Genomic DNA, 16,874 nt, shown 5'->3' on the forward strand with positions numbered 1-16,874 from the left:
CCCGATCAATTGCCACAGTCATAGCGTGGGAAAAGCAATCATGGAGAAAATGACGACCGTTGTAATTTGATTACAGAAGATAGACTGATGGAACAGAAATCATTCTCGTTTTGGTGTTTGCTTGCTTTCCTTTTCCGTTTTGTTCCGTTCCTTTTTGACCCTTTACTTCCAAGGCAAAGAAGAGAAGCAAATAACTGCTTTTTTTCTTCTTTCCACTCAAACTCATCGAACCCTCTTTGGGTTTTGACTTATGAAACTGTAAGACGCCCAGTGGCTTCGGCAATTCAGTGGAAGGGTTAAAAGCTTAAAGCTCTGTATGACCCACCAACAGTGTCATTCATGGCTTGGGACAGTAGCACAACACCATCACCAGCAACAATTGGTTTTCAATTCTCACTACTACATCTTCCCTCTACTCTTCACCTCATTCTTTCCTTCTCTCCCTCGCCTCACTTCTTTACTGTCATCTCTTGGGCTTCTGCCCAATGGATCGCCACGACAAGCAGCACCCTCAGCAGCTCAGCTCGTCCAAATCCTCCAGGCACCGTTCGAACGACTGGTTTGTTCTCTATGGTTCCTTCTGTACTTTGGTCTTCTTTGCTGCTTATGCGCTTTCCAATGTGCGTTTTGTTCTGGGTAGCTTGAAATTTTCATATTATGCGTCCTGTTCCAATACCCATTTGTCATTTGATGATGTGGGTGCGTTTTGTTCTGGGTAGCTTGAAATTTTCATATTATGTGTCCTGTTCCAATACCCATTTGTCATTTGATGATGTGGGTTCTCTGGTGTTTCTTGTAATTATATTTCAGTAGAGGAAGAAGCCTTTTCTTGTTCCCAGCATATACCTGAGAGGAATAATTAAATTAAGCAAATGAGTTTAATGCATCTAATTGAACTGTTGTGGAAGTTAGGAGTCAATTTGATTGCAATAGAAACATCCACCTTGTTCTTTCAATGGATCAGTTCCTCAGTTCGTCTGATAAAATTTTAACTGTGGATTCCTTCATCATATTCCATCTCCAGGATATCTGGTACTAAAATGGATTCAACTTCATAATAGTGATGTCTTGTAACAATTGGGATTAGGATTAATTCTCTGGCATAGGCATTTAGGTTCTCTTTTCGATCAAATTGAAAATTGTTGATCGCCACTACTCTCTCTCAGCTATCCCTGTGAGCATTCCCATCTTAATTTGAAACCCCCCCGGGGAGGAAGCTGACAAAGAAAATGTAGAAAATAAAATAAGAAATTAGAATGCTGGAACCACAGCCATCCAGATATCATGGTTGGTTTTTTATTTTATTTTATTTTTTTGGGGGTGTTTTATGGGGGGGGGGGGGGTTCATCTCATTATCTGAAATGTCATAACACCTCTAGGTCTCCGCATGCTTGCTAGCTTACTTTTAGAATAGCTTACTTTCAGAAGCACTGTTGGTGTTAAGCTGACATGCTTTAATCACTATTGATTTTCTTCTATTCCTTCTCATTCAGATTATATTTTTTCAAATTTTGTTTGGTACGAAAGACTAAGGAGTATTGACCTTTTCATCAGCATAGCCTTACATGTCTGCATTTGGAACATAAAACAAATCCTCTTCATCCATTCCAATCTACTAAAAGTCATATTTTCCTTGATTCTTATACCTCCAAATCCTTATTCGACATTTTATTGGACTAATGCCTTTAATTTATGCCACCATACTTCCTAAGAGATTTTAATATACTTGCAAACCCCTAATACCAATGTCCTTTGATTGGTATTTGTTGCATGCATCTAAACATTCACAACCTAATTTTTAACTTGTAAACCAGATTGCAAGGATGTTAGCTCTAAGATATCTCTTCTTCTCCATGAACCTTTTGTAGATTCCCCAAGGCTCATTGGTGTTACCCGGTGTGTTAATGGTAATTTGCTGATTCCTCCTAGGCTAGCTTAGTCTTTGCCTTATCCCCCTCCTCCAATTGTATTTTCTCCTCTTGTTCCCTTCAGGGTGTTTATAAATTTTTTTTATCCAACCCAAAAAGATATTTAACTTGTATTGTTATCTGCTGGTGGTACTCCCCAGTTAGACTGGAATCAAACTGCTCTTTCCACTCATTCAGCTCATCATCCTCAAAAAATAAAAACCATCAATTTGGTTTTGAACTTTCTGATCCATTAAGCGTACCAAAGTTATTCTCTTACAAAACACTTCCCCAGATAGGTGCTATGGATTGGTCGTACAACACATGCCAAACACATATTTACTTTCAATATCTGAGATCCTGATTTTCCTTTTGTTTTCTTGTTAAGTTAGATGCTTACTTTTGAAGATTGAATCAAGAGTGAAATAGTTCATTGGAGCTTCTCAAAAATTCACTTCTTTTGGGGATGAGGAATTCCTAGGGACACATACTAATTCTGGGAACTTGAGTTAGTGGTTGGAAGATGAAGGAGCAAAATCTATCCCCAAAAGAGACCCAAGTGCAATTCTACATGAGTAGCAGCCCAAGTTCTTGGTTATGCTGCTTCAATTTAATTTTTAAATTTATTAACTTATTTTTCCAAGAAGAGAAGGCTATGGTAATACATTGGCTGATTCGATTGTCACTGTATTTAAATGAAATATGACTCTTCCAACATGTAGTTGCAGTTTAATAGTGATAGTGTTCTGTGTTTCCTTTACTTGCTGCTCTCTTTTCTTTTTATAAATAATCTTGTCATAAATGTACGTTAATCTACAGTTTTCTAGTTATTTGTATTAACTGCATTCTGTTTTGAGTAACCTCATTATTTCCAATTGGAATTATTTTGATTCATGATATTTAGATAATGATATTGAAGCTTGCATGGGGATCATGACATTTATTATTTGCTTATACACCGAGTAACTGACCCTAAGGATTTTTTTTCCCTGTTCCCCTTTTTTCACCAAGGTCCCTCCCAACATGTTTAACCAGAATCACCGCACTGAAATTTTCTGATTTCAACTTTAGTGTGCTTTGGATTACTAATAAATTCCTACTTTTATTTTGTCAATGATTAGCTATTAACTCATTGCAGGATTTTTTCGGATGTTCCTAGTGATATTACCATAGAAGTAAGTGGACGAATATTTTCTTTACATAAGGTAAATCTCTACAGTTCAATCTTTCAAATTTGGGTGGCCATTTAATCCTGTGTTCCCTATCTTAAATATTCATAGTTGCTTCTTTGCTATTTGTTATTTGAAAGCAGCAGCAGCAACAACAAGAACAACAGCAACATCCTTTTCCCAACTAAATAGGGTTGGTCTACATGGATCCTGAACTCAACCAGCTCTATTTGAGATCGTAATTGATAGAAGACACAAGTTTTGCATTTTATGTCTGCCCTAACTCTTTAGATTCTTCAAACTTAATCAAATCGCTCCTCTGTATTGGAGCATCCTAAGGCTTCAGTTGAAAATAGCCATGCCACTACAACGACTTTCTTGTAGTTTATCATATATCAAAGCTAGTCCCAGTTCAGCTCCAATAATCATTCCTGGCTTTATTTTCCTTGTTTTGCCACTCATCCATATCAACATCCTTTTCTCCTCTACTTTGAGTTTATCTATATGATGCTTCTCAATTGCCCAACATTTTGCACCACACATCATAGCTAGTTGTATGACTGTCCTATTAAATTTTCCTTGAAGTTTCAGAGTAATACATTCATCACAACAGTTTCTACCGACGTCGCCACTACATTAATCCTTTTGAAATGTTATCTTTGTTTTTTCAATCATGGAGTTCAAAAACCTAAAAAGAATCACTCTGTGGAATTTCCGACTCATCCATTTTCACCATTTTATGAATCTTACTTTAACTACACACACTACATGCTCCACCTTTTGTTCTGCTTATCTTAAACCATTTTATTCCAAGGTTGATCTCCATAACTATCATAACTATCTTAAATTATGTCCCATATTTCATTGAACCTCTTCTCTCCTCTAGTGCTTGCCAGATTAGCTCTCTAGAAACTCTGTCATAAGGTTTTTGGATGTTAATAAAGACCGTATATGGAGATCCTTTATAAATATCTAAATCTTTCCACGAGTCTCCTCAGTACTTAAAGTGGATCTTTTTGGCATAAACCTGAATTGGTTCTCTACAATAGTAGTATCTTGTCTTAGGTGGGTTTTTATATCCCTTTCCCATAATTTCATAGTATGACTATTTAATCTTATGTCTCTATAGTTATTGCAGCCCTGAATATATATTTCTTTTTGGAAATTGAAATAGTAATGCTTCTCCATTCATAATCTGTTCTCATTTGGTGTTGCTTTCTATATAATTAACATTTGTATATTCATGTTGCAAAGGTTCTGATTATTTTAATTTGGAAATGCAGTTTCCTCTGGTGGCTAGAAGTGGGCGAATCCGTAAGTTGGTTGCAGAGAATAGAGATTCTGATATTTCCAGGATAGAGCTTGTTAACTTACCTGGTGGTGCTGATTCATTTGAGTTAGCCGCAAAGTTCTGCTATGGCATCAACTTCGAGATTACATCCTCAAATGTTGCACAACTTTGTTGTGTTTCTGATTACCTGGAAATGACTGAGGAATATTCAAAAGACAACCTTGGTTCTCGAGCTGAAACATATCTAGATACAATTGTCTGCAAGAACCTTGAAATGTGTGTTGAAGTTTTGCAACAGTGTGAGAATCTACTCCCTCTTGCCGATGAGCTGAAAATAGTCAACAGGTGTACTGATGCCATTGCTTCCAAGGCATGTGCAGAGCAGATAGCCTCTAGCTTTTCACGACTAGAGTATAGCAGCTCAGGGAGGCTGCACATGAATAAGCAGGTTAGCAAATCTGAAGGGGACTGGTGGATCGAAGATCTGTCTGTTCTTCGTATTGACTTGTATCAGAGAGTTATAGCAGCAATGAGGTGTCGAGGGGTCCGTCCTGAAAGCATTAGTCTGTCACTGGTAAATTATGCCCAAAAGTTTTTGACAAAGAAACCCAGTTTATGGAGTGCATCTACCCAGACAAAAGTTGATTCAGTTGCAGGTTCTGTTACCTATGAGCAGAGGGCCATGGTTGAGACAATTGTCAGCCTGTTGCCTGTAGAAAAACCTGCTGTCCCCATCACCTTTCTTTTTGGGCTCTTACGAACTGCAGTGATGCTTGATTGCTCAGTTGCTTGCAGACTTGATCTAGAGAGGAGGATTGGTTCACAGCTGGAAATGGCTACTCTTGATGATCTTCTGGTTCCATCTTTCCACCATACTGGTGACACTTTATTTGATGTTGACACTGTCCACAGAATCTTAGTTAACTTCTCTCAGCATGATGACAGTGAAGATGATATGGAAGATGAATCTGGTTATGAATCTGATGGCCTCCACTCACCCTCTCAAACTGCATTGCTGAAAGTCGCAAAACTCGTGGATAATTACCTTGCTGAAATTGCTGCAGATGTAAATCTTAAGCTCACCAAGTTCATGGTCATTGCGGAGTCTTTACCAGCACATGCACGTACTATTCATGATGGTCTTTACCGAGCAGTTGATATTTTCCTCAAGGTGAGCATCTCTTTTCATCTTCTTGTATAACATGACTAAAGTGAACCCTTTTCTATTTAATAAAAATCCTGCATTGCAAACAGCAGTAGGAAAGGAAATACAGCTCTATTTTGCTTGGAAGAAAGTAAGTGAACCATAGTAAACTCAACTTGAGGAGAAAGATTCATATAATTTGGCACTATGACCAGTACCATAAGGCAAGACAAGCTTTCATTAATAAATTCAGAAAGATTATTCATATTCTAGTAAGATACCTTTGGGTTGTGCCCTATTGTTCTTCCAAGGCTTTTCAAGGCATGCAACAAGTCTCTGAGGCAAAATGGTGGTAGCTGATCCTTCTTCTTTTCATCAATTACCTGTTCATATATTATTCTTGAACTATAAACTTTTTATGCAATCACATTGACATCCAAATAAATTTTGACCTGTCTCTCTGTGCAATGCCACATATTTATTGTTTTCTGATCTCATTTCTCAGGCTCATCAAGGTTTATCAGATTTGGAGAAAAAGAAGCTATGCAAACTGATTGATTTCCAAAAGCTCTCACAGGAAGCAGGTGCGCATGCAGCACAAAATGAACGTCTCCCTCTCCAGTCTATTGTCCAAGTGCTATATTTTGAACAGATAAGGCTTCGGAATGCCTTATGCTGCTCTTATCCAGATGACGACCATAAACCAATGCACCAGTCATGGCGAACCAGCAGTGGTGCACTCAGTGCAGCAATGTCACCCCGAGACAATTATGCATCATTGAGAAGAGAGAACCGAGAGTTGAAACTGGAACTTACTCGATTAAGGATGAGACTGAATGATCTGGAGAGGGATCATGTTTTCATGAAAAAGAACATGGAAAGATCTAACTCTAGAAAGTTAATGAGCTCTTTCTCAAAGAAATTTAGTAAGCTGAATTTGTTCGGGCGTAGTTCTTCCAAGTCATCAAGTTCACCCTCAAAGTTTTCACAAAGAACGGACTCAAGAATTATTGGGAGAGCATGAGCTGTCCTCTTTGAAGAGGAAATAGTTATTTGGAACTTTCCTCTCTTTCTGCAAAATCCTTGATCTTGTTCTCTCTACCCATCTTATTTATGTGATGATATCTTAAGTTAGAAACAAGCCAGTGGCTTGTTTCGTTTGAAGTGGTTTTCTTTGTGGGAAAATCTCTAATCCTTAGAATTTCTCGATGAGAAGTCTTTCCAGATGCATGCAGAAAACATATGTATAGTCATCTCAACTGTTCAAGTATTCAAAGTTTATATCAAAGTACAAATTCACTCCATTGTTGTGCTAATGTCATTTTACATTTATTAATTTCATGTGAAAAAAAACTCAGAAAAAAATGAGAAGAACCATATAAATAGTCGAACCTGAGCAGAAATGAAAAGCGATTAACATAAGGCAACCTACTTCGGGTATTGCTTACAAGGATAATGATGCCAGTATAATTTCATGATGACAACTGCTCAGATTTATGGACAGAAATACAAATTTTGCAGTGTTTAAAAATTTGTTCTGTGTGTACAGATATGCAGATTTCTTGAGCAATACTATATTCATGTTGTGCTACTACTCCTATCTCTTTTATCACTATCAGTTCCAATATATTGAGGTTTTCCTAATTCATATAATATATAGAAAAAGGAATGTTTCCTCTTACTCTTTGGGGAGTGGTATCTGTGTCAACATTTTAAGCAGTGATCTCATGTTCAAAGTCCTTGTAGGGTATATTAGGGATATTTCTAAAAAATCTACCAAAACCCTAGCCGCCACTCCATCTCAAGCTTATGCGGCTAGGGTTGCTTCCAAGAGTTCCACAGCTGCTAGGAGCCCCATAGCTGATCAAACACTCGCTACTACATCCAAGAAGGACTCCACAATTGGTATTCACAAAGACTCTTCCAAGAGTTCCATAGTTGATCAAACACTAGCTACTACATCCAAGAAAGACTCTACAATTGGTACTCATAAAGACTCTAGCCAACCCAAAGAAGAGTTTGATACATATTACAATTGCTACAAAACCTTGGTCAATATTTTATGTAATCTAAAACACCTATCTTCATGTAAATCCAAACATTGTAACTCAGGGTATCCAGAAGATCACAACTACAAAAGTCCTAGAACACTAATGAACAAGGACTCTATTTCTATATAAGGAAGCCATGTACACAACTCTTCATAATAGTGAAAACATCTGAAACTCTCCCGTGGATGTAAGTTGAATTCAATCGAACCACGTAAATCCTAGTGCCTCTCTCTCTCTCTCTCTCTCTCTCTCTTCAATCATCATTCTCTAGCATGGCATCAGAGCAATAGGTTCTTTCTTCCCCCCTTGCTTCACTTCCCTCCCTCAACAATCTGTTGACCATCAAGCTCATGGACAACAATTACTTACTGTGGAGGTTGCAACTTGTTCCTCTCTTGAAGACTTATGAATTGTTTTCTCTTGTAAATGGCTCCTCAATATGCCCTCCTACAACTATGTCACACCCCCCCCCCCTCCCCCCCCCGTTCACCTCCGATCCTGTTTTATCTATCATATATATCAATACTTTAATCAAATTTTTCTTCTCCCGTTTCATTTTTTTTCTTCTTTTTTTTTTTCTCTTTCTTTTCTTCCTTCTCTTTTTCTCTCCTTTTTTTCTTTTTTCTTTTTCCTCTTTCTTTTTGTTTCCTTTTTTTTTCTTTCTCTTCTCTTCGTCTCTTTTCTTTTTCCCCTCCTCTTTCTTCTTCTTTCCTTTTTCCCTTCGTTTTTCCCTCTCTCTTTTCTTTTTCTTCTTTTTTCTCTTTTCCTTTCCCTTCCCCCCTTTCTTCCTTCCTGTTCTCCCTCTCTTTGCTCCTCCTTCCCTTGTCTCCCTTTTTTCTCTTCTCTCCCCCCTCCCTCCTTGGTCTCCCCCCTCTTCCCCTCCTTTCCTTCCTCTCCTTTCCTTTTTTCCGTCCCTTGTCGGTCCCTTCTTCCCCTCTTCTTTCCTGTCTTCTGCTCTTTGTCTCTTCTTTCTCTCCTTGTCCCTTCCCCTTCTTCCGCCTTCCTTCCCTTCCTCCTCCCTCCCTCTTTTCTCCTGCGTTTCTTCTTTCTCGTCCCCCTTCTTTCCATCTTTTCTTCGTTCTGTCTTTGCCTCTCTTTTTTTGCATTTTTTCCTTCCTTTTGTGTCTCTCTTTCCCCTTTCTTTTTTTCGACACCTGGCTTTCTTTTCTCCTTCTCCCTCCTTCTCTTCTTGTGGTTCTTTTCCTCCCTTTTTTCTCTCCTTTTTTCTCCGTTTTCCTTTTGGCGTCTTTCTTCCTTTGTCTGGGTCCCCTTTCTTTTTCCCTCTTCCCTTGTGGTCCTCCTTCTCTTCTTTCTCTCATCCTTTCTCTGTCCACTCTTTCTCTTTTCTTTTTCCTTTCGTCTCGTTGTTTTTCTTCCTTCCTTTCCTTCCTCTTTCGCCTGCTCCCCTTCGTTTGTCTTTTTCCGTCTTTTCTCCTCTCCTTTTTATCCCCTCCCTGTTTTGCTTCTCTTTGCTCTGGTTCGTCCCTCCCTGGGGAGTCTGTCCTCTCTTGTTTGTCGAGTTGTTTCCCTCTTGCTCTCTTTTCCGGGTTTTTTCTCCCTTCTGTTTTGTTCCTTCCCTTTTCCCTCCTGGTTTTTCTCTTTTTTCTTTTTTGCTGGTTTCTCGTTCTGTCTCTTGTCTTTGTTCGGTCTCTCTTTTTCGATCTCCCTGTTTTCCTTTGTTACTGATCTTTGTTCATTTAGGTTCACTTCCTCGGCTCTTCCCCTGGGCTCCTCATTTTTTCCCCTTTTTTTGTTCCTCTCTTTTTCCTCTCATGAGAGTTACCCATAATTAATTCTCACAAAAACAACCCGAGATAGATAAAGGAAAATCTCATTAGTATTTCAAATAAAGATGGAATTAGAAAGGGTCTACTAATGAGAGAAATAAGGTTCTCAATTAAAGTGAAGGGAAATAAATTCAAATCATACAATTAGGGATTACTAACAAGAATCCGTGTATCCCATGAAAAGACTAGGGAGAATAAAAATTCACCCTTAGGGCAAAGAATTTACAATCAAGAAAGGTTTTGGGGAGAGTCCAATGAATTAATAGAAAATAAAGGGTTGCCAATTGTTCCAAGGAAAAACGGATCAACTCCTCAATCATGAGGACACAAGGGAAGGTCATGGTAATAATATGAGACTTTCCCCACAATAATAAAGATAGGTAGGAAATTAGGGAAAGTATCATTAAGAGCTTTGGTGGAATCAAATTCAAGGATCATCGCCATATGGCTTCAAGATCATAGAGTGAATTGGGGATTCACTCTAGGGCTAAAAGAATTAAAGAAGAGGTCATTACAGTAGTGTAATACCCTTCTCATGATCAGAAAATCAGAAGTAGAGAAGAAAGAATGAATTAAAGAAGAAGCGAATTGAATACCAACCTTTTAGAAGAGAAACCGTTGAAGAAATCAAAACAGATGCTTGAGGATCTTTCTCGGCTTCGAAGGAGAGGATCTAGGGATCTTCCCACGTTCTCCAAAGACTTAGAAACAAATTGAGAGTGAAACACATGGAGTTCCCCCTTTTTACATATCACAAGAGTTCAAGAGTTACTAGGGTTTCACCAACCGACCAACCGCCTGTTGGTTGATTGGTTGCCAAAGAGGAAGTTCAAAGGTCGATCCCATGCTATCAAGAGGTTTAGAAAGATGGTGGGAATAGTTTACCACGAAATTAAAAGAAATAAAGCTTTTGAAAACCTTAAAAACAGATATTTACCAAAATACCACTGCTTGGACAACTTGTTCAAAAATAGGGATTTAATGGGCCTAACTTCAATATTTTTGGATGGGCTTCTTTCAATACATCGTACTACTTACCTAGTATGGAGGGATGTCTTCAAACTAGGTCCAACTAAGCTTTAGGTCCATCAACCAAGTTCTTCTTCACAAATAAATAGTTCAACACCAAATCAAATAAGGTTTCCATAAGGAAACACCATCATCAATATCCATGGGTTTTGGGTCAAACACCATATCTTCTACTGAGATGGCCCACAAAGACATCTTCCTCAGATTTTCAAAGATAGTAAAACTGAAATCACGGTCAAACTTCAAAGTCAACATTAAACAAAACCTACTTCACGCAAAACGGATCGGGTTTTCGGGCTAGATTTGGGCTAGGTGTTACAACTATAGTCATTGAAGAATACTCCAATCCTTTATGCAAATCGAATCTTGCCTACAATTCATGGATTCTTTAGGACCAACTTCTCATGTGTTGGCTTATTGCCTCGCTCATCGAATCCATTCATGCTCAAATTGTTGGATGTTTTACAGTCAGAGCAGTCCGGCTTCATCTTGAAACTACCTGTACGACACCCCCTACAACAAGATTATGCAACTTCGTCTTCAGTTACAAAACATGAAACGAGGTAATAGTACGATTCATGACTACCTTCTTCATATTAAGTATACTACCGATCAACTTGCAGCTACCGGTAAGTCTGTTTCAGATGATGATATTTGTCTTCATGTTCTCAATGGATTGGGCCTTGATTATTCAGCCTTTGTTACTTCTATCACCACTCGTGGCTTCCTGTCACTTTTGTTGAGTTAAAAGGAATGTTACTCACTCAAGAAATTCATCTTACGGATGACTTAGCTTATGACTCCTCTTTACCTTTGGCTAATTTGGCTCAAACTGGCAATGCACACCATTATAGTCCTCCCTTTTTGGGGTCGATCGCACAATAGAGGCAAAATTTTTCGTGGACATTCTTCTAGCTATCGTCCTCCACTTCTTGCCACTCCACCCTCTACTGGTGGTTACAGAAAACAACAGTCATCTCTCATTACTTGCCAAATTTGTGATCGTTACGGCTATAAAGTTCGTGATTGTTATCAACGTTACAATCATGCTATTCAAGGTACAACCTGTGAAACCTAGCCCTGACACTGACCCGGAAACCCTGTTGTTTGTAGGTCCAGCAACTCGAAGTAAGGCAAGAAGTCATCTTTGGGTCATTTCTGTTGAAGACTTGATGGCTGGATTGGAATCCATGAGAGTTGATGTCAGTGTTCCAATTGTGGAAACTGCACCCTGATGAAGATTGGATTAGTTGATGGACTTGGAGTGGTCTCTGTATTGATTCGAAGGCATTTCTAACTCCTAGGTATGTCACTCTAGGTGTGTGCAAAACCCCTTGATGTTTGGACTTGATTTGAGCCTTCAAATCCACATTTTGAAGTTGCTGTCTTGATTGGTCGATTCATTGGTCAATTGGACCAGTCGACCAATCAATCGACCAATGGGTTCTGAATTTAAGTCTAATCTAGGGAATACTCCGCCTCATCTACCTCCTAAGCCTCTAGAACGAGTTAGAACCCTAATCTAATCAATTCCCTTGCATCCTTTGGTGATCTCTCACAAGACTTGAAGAAATCTTCATCCTTCTGCAGCAAAGGTATGTGTATACTCACTCTTTCTTCTATCTCTGATTTTCTTTCTTTAATTCTGTTCTTAGTTGAGATCAAGAAGAAGATGATGCACTCTTGCAACCATCTATTCCATGATCTCATCATGTTCTTTAAGATCCATGATCATCATCATGATCTTAACCTTAACCGGTTGAATTCTTGAAACCCTAAACCCAATCCTCTGAAACCCTAACCTGTGTGATGATCCGGAGAACCTTTGGTAACCTCCCATGTGAAGGGAAACCTCTTGGGTGACATTTTTGTTAACCTAAACTTCATCATTGAATGACCCTTCTTGTTATTTTTGGCTAACAATTTATCTCCCTTCATCCAGAACTCTCAACTTTTTCATGGGAACCAAAACGGGTGAAACCCTAATTTCTTGGATCAAACCAAGAACCCCTATTTTGATCATGTTAGAAGACAATCACTTTATTTTCTTTACTAGATCTGTAACCTTTCATATCCTAGTTCTTTATCTTTGATCATACGATATCTTTTTCATAATCTAGTTTAACCTAATTAGGTTAACCTTTTGGTTCCTAGGTAGCAACTTGGGAACTTGTTTTGATTGATGATTTGATGTCCTCTATACCCTAGAATACTACCATGATATCTTTCCTCTGATTTTGTACCCTTTTGAACCACCAAATTCGGTTCTTGATTCTCAAAATTCAGATTCTTGTAAGCTACTGTCTCGATTGGTCAATTGAACCAATTGACCAATCAATCGACCAATGAGTACAACAACCTCATTCTTGGTCTGTTTCGATTGATTTATGATCTTTCCTTTTTTGCATCTTTCCTAACATGTTTTATGCACTTGTTTAGGACTGTCTTCTCAGGTTTAGTCAAGGTCATACTTGATTTACTAAGTTTCTATACGAGTTAGAAGGTAAGGACAGTTATTTCCTTAACTGCATAGATTACTTGTTCTCTGGTTTCTACTTTGTGAAACTATGAGATTACCTACTGATGTTGTACTTTAATTCTGATCTCCTACTGTGAGAACAGTAGCACTTGTTTATATCATCTTTTTCATTATTCATGTTATATGAATTACTTATTACTGCTTAATTTGATTTTGCTTTTACATTCTCTTTTATATGATGAACTACTGGTTGTGTATGTCATGACTGATTTGAGAATGTGTTTGATTAAGTTTGGTTTGGATTGGGAGGTGTCCTTTTGACACTTTTGTCCTTGGACATTATCGGAAATAGTATGGGATGTTTCCGGGGTTGCCCATCGACGCTTTCCCGAATCATTGGTTGTCATACCTAGGGATGTCTAGCAGTGTCTGGCTAGGTTATACCCCTGTTATATCAGACCCGATTCGGAAGGGTATTGAGACCGAACGACCCGTGGTAGCAATGGGGATTCACGGGCACTCAAGACCGGTGAGTTATATCCGTGAGAGGACGGGAATCACATTGTGGGGGTCATTTATTGGAGGGTTGCATATGGCTGGACTTGGGCTCATGGGTGCTCGAGACCGGTGAGTTATATCCGTGAGAGGACATGAGAGCTTCCCGTTTACCATATATGGATAACCAATAAGGTTGATGAGTCCGTAGTCCGGGACTATTAGGACTCTAGTGGAAAGGATACTGGAAAGGATCGCCCAGGGCGAGGAATGGAAGTATCTGGACCTGAGTTGATGTAACTGAGTAGATGACTTGCATTGGGCTAGGCTTTTCCCTGACATGCGCCGGTACTTATGCCAAATGGTTGTGAGAGAGTGTGTTGACTTAACCCCCTGCCATGGTTTGTCCTGAGGGATGCCCGGACCCATTACCAACTGATGATGAGTGATTGAGACCTTCCCTAAGAAGTACGGTGCTATGACTTAAAGCATGTCTGCCATAGAGACCAGCATACATAGAGTTTAGTTGCATACATACATTATCTATCTCATATTGCATTGCATCTTGTTATGTTTTGCCACATGTCATTTATGTTGTTATGGATTAACTACCTTACTGAGTTTCTTCGAAACTCATTCCTTTTTGTATATTCTTTTGTTAGATTATCTTGCAGGCACAGATTATTATGACGAGCAGTACAGTGAATCACAAGACGACGAAGCATATTACACGCAAGGTGCTGGCGACGATCAAGATTACTCTGATGATCCCACGGCGGATCAAGCTGCGTACTATGTTTGAAGGCAGCATAGAGTTAGAATAGATCCGTTGGATTGACGAAGTCCACACTTATGAAGACGTTATCTATAGACTAGAAGACTCTTGATCTTAGTTTAATTCTTAGTACATTTGTTTTAGTTGTAATTTCTTTTGACTTTCATACTGCGTTCCGCTATGTTTGTGGAGTGAGTTTCCGCCTCACTTTACTTCTTTTGATATCTTTGGATATCTGGTATCTTTTCCGTACTCTGATTATACTGATTATTCATCATTTGTTTTGAACCTTTGTTTATAATATTAAACTTTGATTATTTTCTGTTAATGATTATGTTATTGTATATATGGGAGGATGATTTCCTCGATACTTGATCTTCGGGGCTATGGATCACACTCTCGGGTATGCCAGTTAGGGTACCGGCTGGGAGGATGTGACACAGCCAATGCTCCCCCCTCTGTGCATGTTTCAAAACTCTTTGGAGGAACTTATACAAACAACACTTGGTATCCTGACTCTAGGGCTATACATCATATCACCAATGCCCTTGACAATCTTCAACTTGCTCAACCTTACACTGGTTCGGATTAGGTTTTGGTAGGTAACCGTACAGGCTTGCCAATCACTCACACTGGTAACTTTCCTATCCCTACAAAGCATTCTCCTGTTTTTCTCAATAAAGTTTTTCATGTCCCCTCCTTTCAAAAGAATCTATTATCCGTTTCCCAATTTACTTGTGACAATAACGCTATTTTTGAGTTTCATCCTAACATGTTTTATGTGTAGGATCGAGCAACATGGACTTGTCTTCTCCAGGGAACCGTTAGGAATGGGCTTCACCAGATGCACTTGGGTGACTTTTCTCTACAAGCTTTCATTGGTGAATGAGCTTTTGTCTCCCAATGGCACTCCAAACTTAGCCATCCTGCTTTTAAATTAGTCCATCGTCTTGTTTATCAATTTAAATTACCTGTTACTTCTGAGAAAATTCAGTTTTTGTGATGCTTGTCAAAAGCTTCCCTTCTCCTCTTCTACTTCAGTTTTTAAAGCTCCTTTGGATTTGATTTATTTGGATGTGTGGGGACCTCTCCTATTGCTTCTATTGATGGTTTTCGGTATTATGTTCTTTTTGTGGATGCCTTTAGTAAGTACACTTGGTTGTATCCTATGCATTTGAAGTCTAAGGTTGTTGGGATTCTTCAAAAGTTTAAATTACTTAGTGAAAATTTATTTTCAAGACGGATTAAAAGATTTAAGAGTGATTGGGGTGGCGAATATCGCACTATTTCTACTTTTCTCACTTCTTGTGGGATTGATCATCACTTCCTTGTCCTCACACCCATGAGCAAAATGGGGATGTCAAGTGCCGTCATCGCCATATTATTGAAATTGGCCTTACCTTGTTAGCCATTCTTCTTGCCCTAGAAAATTTTGGAACTATGCTTTTGAAATTGCAATATTTCTTATCAATATGACTCCTATTCCTGTTTTGGGCAATGTTTCACCCCACTACAAACTCTTCAGAGTCCATCTGGATTATTCCTCCTTAAGAGTCTTTGGTTGTGCATGCAACCCTTACCTTTGCCCTTACAACAAACACAAGCTAGAGTTTCGCTCTAGCATGCATGTCTTTATTGGGTATAGTTTTTGTCGTCGTGGTTATCGTTGCTTCAATCCTCAAACAAGTAAATATGTTTCAGCACCTTGCTGGCCAATCTCAAGGTCACTTCACCTCCCTTGTGTTTGCGGGGGTGTATTAGGGATATTTATGGAAAATCAACCGAAACCCTAGCCTCCACTCCATCTCAAGCTTATGCGGCTAGGGTTGCTTTCAAGAGTTCCATAGCTTTTAGGAGTCCCATGGCTAATTAAACACTCGCTACTACATCCAAGAAGGACTCCACAATTGGTATTCACAAAGACTCTTCCAAGAGTTCCACAACTGATCAAACACTAGCTTCTACATCCAAGAAAGACTCTACAATTGGTACTCATAAAGACTCTAGCCAACCCAAAGAAGAGTTTGATACATATTACAATTGCTACAAAACCTTGGTCAATATTTTATGTAATCTAAAACACCTATCTTCATGTAAATCCAAACATTGTAACTTAGGGTATCCAGAAGATCACACCTACAAAAGTCCTAGAACACTGATGAACAAGGACTCTATTTCTATATAAGGAAGCCATGTACACAACTCTTCATAATAGTGAAAACATCTGAAACTCTCCCGTGGACGTAGGTTGAATTCAACTGAACCACGTAAATCCTAGTGCCTCTCTCTCTCTCTCTCTCTCTCTCTCTCTCTCTCTCTCTCTCTCTCTCTCTCTCTCTCTCTCCCTCTCTCTCTCCTTCTCCTTGAATCTCTCTCTCTCTTTCTCTCTTCAACTAGGTACATCTTTCCCAGGGGTAGATCTAGTGATCTGAAATGCAACAATTTTTTATCCTTAACTTGCAAGTTGATAGCCTCTTAAAACCATGCCAATGTAAGGTTTTACTTTTTTAAGGTTATATAATTTATACCTAAAAAAGATCCCATAACAGAAAATTCTGTTCCTACTAAAAGAGATTTGTCTTATGGGCTTACTTGAGGTATATTCAATCACTGCCCCAGCCTAACAGCAAAGAAACCTATGAATATGGAAAAAGTAGAATCAAAAGTAGACAAGAAAACCTGCTTGAAAATAGAATCGAAAGTAGACAAGAAAACTGTGAATATGGAAAAAGATAAACATGATTAGA

At 38.8% G+C, this 16,874-nt stretch overlaps 1 protein-coding gene across 1 annotated transcript; it reads left to right on the top strand.

Moving 5' to 3' along the window:
* On the top strand, nt 1–6,805 carry LOC149022961 (BTB/POZ domain-containing protein At5g48800-like). Its single transcript, XM_089150853.1, has 4 exons — nt 1–559; nt 3,046–3,112; nt 4,360–5,538; nt 6,017–6,805. The coding sequence occupies exons 1-4, from the start codon at nt 486–488 to the stop codon at nt 6,533–6,535; spliced, it is 1,839 nt and encodes a 612-aa protein (XP_089006979.1). The 5' UTR covers nt 1–485; the 3' UTR covers nt 6,536–6,805.
* Nucleotides 6,806–16,874: the final 10,069 nt, after the last annotated feature.

The sequence above is a fragment of the Hakea prostrata genome, chromosome 3 (genome assembly GCF_041222555.1).
Source record: "Hakea prostrata isolate BN-2017 chromosome 3, UWA_Hpros_2, whole genome shotgun sequence".
Classification (NCBI taxonomy): domain Eukaryota; kingdom Viridiplantae; phylum Streptophyta; class Magnoliopsida; order Proteales; family Proteaceae; genus Hakea; species Hakea prostrata.